The following is a 2,847-nucleotide window of genomic DNA, read 5'->3' on the forward strand; positions in this document are numbered from 1 at the left end:
CTTTTTGTTTTGTTGTTTTAGCGTTTGTTTTGGTGGTTTTGTTGTTTTTTTTGTTTTTGGTTTTATATAGATACAGGCAGCTCTCTTCTTGCCTTTCCTTGTGCAGGTAGGGGTTTATTTTGTTTTTTATTTTATTTATTTTGTTTATTTTGTTTTTTATTTTATTTATTTTGTTTATTTTGTTTTTTATTTTGTTTGTTTTGTTTGTTTTTGCTTTTGTTTTGTTGTTTTTGTGTTTGTTTTGGTGGTTTTGTTGTTTTTGTTGTTATTTTAGTATTCGTTTTATTTATTTTATTTATTTTATTTATTTTATTTATTTTATTTATTTTATTATTTATTTTATTATTTATTTTATTATTTATTTTATTTATTTTATTATTTATTTTATTTGTTTTAGTGTTTGTTTTATTTGTTTTTTTTGTTTTTGTTTTTGTTTTGTTGTTTTTGTTTTTATTTAGATACAGGCAGCTCTCTTTTTGCTTTTCCTTTTCTGCTTTATTTATTTATTTTATTTTATTGTTTATTTTATCTATTTTATTTTATTTATTATATTTATTTTATTTATTATATTTATTATTATTTTATTTATTTATTGTTTTTGTTTTTTTTGTTTTGTTGTTTTTTGTTTTGTTGCTTTTTCTTCTGTTTATATATTTTTATTATATTATATTATATTATATTATATTATATTATATTATATTATATTATATTATATTATATTATATTACTAGCTGTTGCTGCTGCTGCTGCTGCTTGTATTGTTCTTTCTGCTGCCTCCTTTGCTGCTTGCTGCTGCTGTTGCTATTACATTGCTGCTGCTGCTGCTGCTGCTGTTGCTGCTGCTGCTGCTGCTGCTGCTGCTGCTGCTGCTGCATCAGCTGCTGCTGCACTATTACTACTTGCTGCTGCTTCCGCTTCCCTATAATTATATCCTTCTCCTCCTTCTTGCTGCTGCTGCTGCTGCTGCTTCTGCTGCTGCTTCTGCTGCTGCTGCTGCTGCTGCTGCTGCTGCTGCTGCTGCTGCTGCTGCTGCTGCTGCTGCTGCTGCTGCTGAGGTTGCGAGCATTGCGGTGTACACTTGGATTCTTTATTTTCGCCTTTTTTATCGACAAGCAGCAGATGGGTAGACTGCAGAGACAGCAGCAAATGCTTCGGTACTTGTTCTGGGCGTCAGCGTCTTGGTGCTGCTGCTGCTGCTGCTGCTGCTGCTGCTGCTGCTGCTGCTGCTGCTGGGGGAGAAGGGGGGACTGCAGCAGCAGCAGCAGCAAACAGCAGGAGCTGTGCATACACCCAAACATACAGTGAAGGCAGCAGCATCTCTGGGGTTTATTTCTCTGATTTAGTTTCTTTGGGGGGCCCCGAGGGTTTGAGCCCCAGTATACGATATGATTTTATAGGTATAAACCCTAAACCCTAAACCCTAAACCCTAAACCCTAATGTATAAAGTATACAGAGATAGAGGACTCTTTGTAGGGAATATCGACGCAGAGAAGGAGCTGATGATGGGCTTGGGTTGGGGTTTTATTAGGGTTTATTTTTTAAAGGGTTTAGGGTTTAGGGTTTAGGGTTTATGGATAAGGGTTATGATAGTTGAATTAGGGTTTACGACAATTAGGGTTTATTTCGAATCAGTGTTTAATTTTTAGCGGGTTTTACAACCAACTCAGATTCTAGGGTTTAGGGTTTAGGGTTTAGGAGGGTTTAGAAGGGTTTAGGGTTTAGGGTTTTGGGGTGTATACGCAGGTTGCCACATCCGCGAAACCTCTTTATTTATAACCCAAAAAGCATCCGGCATCTTTGGGGTTTCTTTCCCCAAGGGTTTTCGTCAGCCTACGCTCATCGATATTATATTTAGAGAGGGTTTAGTCAAAGAAAGAGTTTTCTCTATTTGTATTTCAGGTTAGGGTTTACAAGGGTTTAGGGTTTAGGGTTTAGGGTTTGGGGTTTAGGGTTTGGGGTCTAGGGTTTAGGGTTTAGCGTGTATAAATTAGGGTTTGGGGTTAATTAGGGTTTACAGTGAACTAGGGTTTACGATGAATTAGGGTTTAGGGTTAATTAGGGTTTAGGATGAATTAGGGTTTAGGGTTAATGAGGGTTTGTGTTTGTGTGTGTTGTGAATCAGAGGATGGGGGTTTACTAACGATAGGAGGCATTGAGCCTGGTTTAGTTGATGCTGAGGGTTTAGGGTTTAGGGAGGGTTTAGGGTTTACGGAGGGTTCGAGGGTTTCTCCAAACCCTCGTGAGGGTTTATTAGGTGGTTTAGGAGGGTTTATAAACCCTCTTTCCTCTTCTTTCTCTCCCCCTTCTCCTAAACCCTCTTCTTTCTCTCCTTTCTCTGAATTAGGGTTTAGGGTTTCGTCTCTAAACCCTAATCGCTTCATCGCCTGGACCGCCCTCACAAGCAAAGCGGCGTATAAAATACAAATATTAAAAATGGAGGCAGATGGAGAAATACTAGGAGAAGGAGAAGATGCTTTCGGAAAAACCCTAGTTGATTCAGGTTAGGGTTTACAAGGGTTTAGGGTTTAGAAGGGTTTAGGGTTTAGAAGGGTTTAGGGTTTAGGGTTTAGGGTTTAGGAGAAGGAGAAGATGCTTTCGGCAAAACCCTAGTTGATTCAGGTTAGGGTTTAGGGTTTAGAAGGCTTTAGGGTTTAGGAGAGGGTTTAGGGTTTGTGAGGGTTTAGGGTTTAGGGTTTAGAAGGGTTTATGTATGCAGGAACAACCTACTTTTACTTTCCCCCATATAAATACAAATAAAATAAAAACATGAAATTAAATAAACAACCAAAACCACAACCCCAACCCTTAAAAAAAAAAAAAAAAAAAAAAAAAAAAAAAAAAAAAAA

General features: G+C 37.1%; 2 protein-coding genes across 2 annotated transcripts in view; one reads left to right on the forward strand and one right to left on the reverse strand.

Annotated features, from left to right (window-relative positions):
* Positions 1-110, forward strand: part of EMH_0043510 (uncharacterized protein) — a gene marked incomplete at both ends in the record, with an annotated part of 2,899 nt that extends 2,789 nt beyond the window's left edge. The window contains one exon of the mRNA XM_013495850.1: positions 22-110. Coding sequence (XP_013351304.1) covers positions 22-110 — 89 coding nt within the window. The remainder of the gene's footprint in view (positions 1-21) is intronic.
* Positions 111-719: 609 nt separating this feature from the next.
* EMH_0043520 (uncharacterized protein) lies at positions 720-1,286 on the reverse strand (the record flags this gene model as incomplete). The annotated part of the gene is made up of 1 exon (XM_013495851.1): positions 720-1,286. The coding sequence occupies one exon, from the start codon at positions 1,284-1,286 to the stop codon at positions 720-722; it is 567 nt and encodes a 188-aa protein (XP_013351305.1).
* Between the last annotated feature and the right edge of the window lie 1,561 nt (positions 1,287-2,847).

Source organism: Eimeria mitis, genomic scaffold (genome assembly GCF_000499745.2).
Source record: "Eimeria mitis Houghton genomic scaffold, Emh_scaff1788, whole genome shotgun sequence".
Classification (NCBI taxonomy): Eukaryota; Apicomplexa; class Conoidasida; order Eucoccidiorida; family Eimeriidae; genus Eimeria; species Eimeria mitis.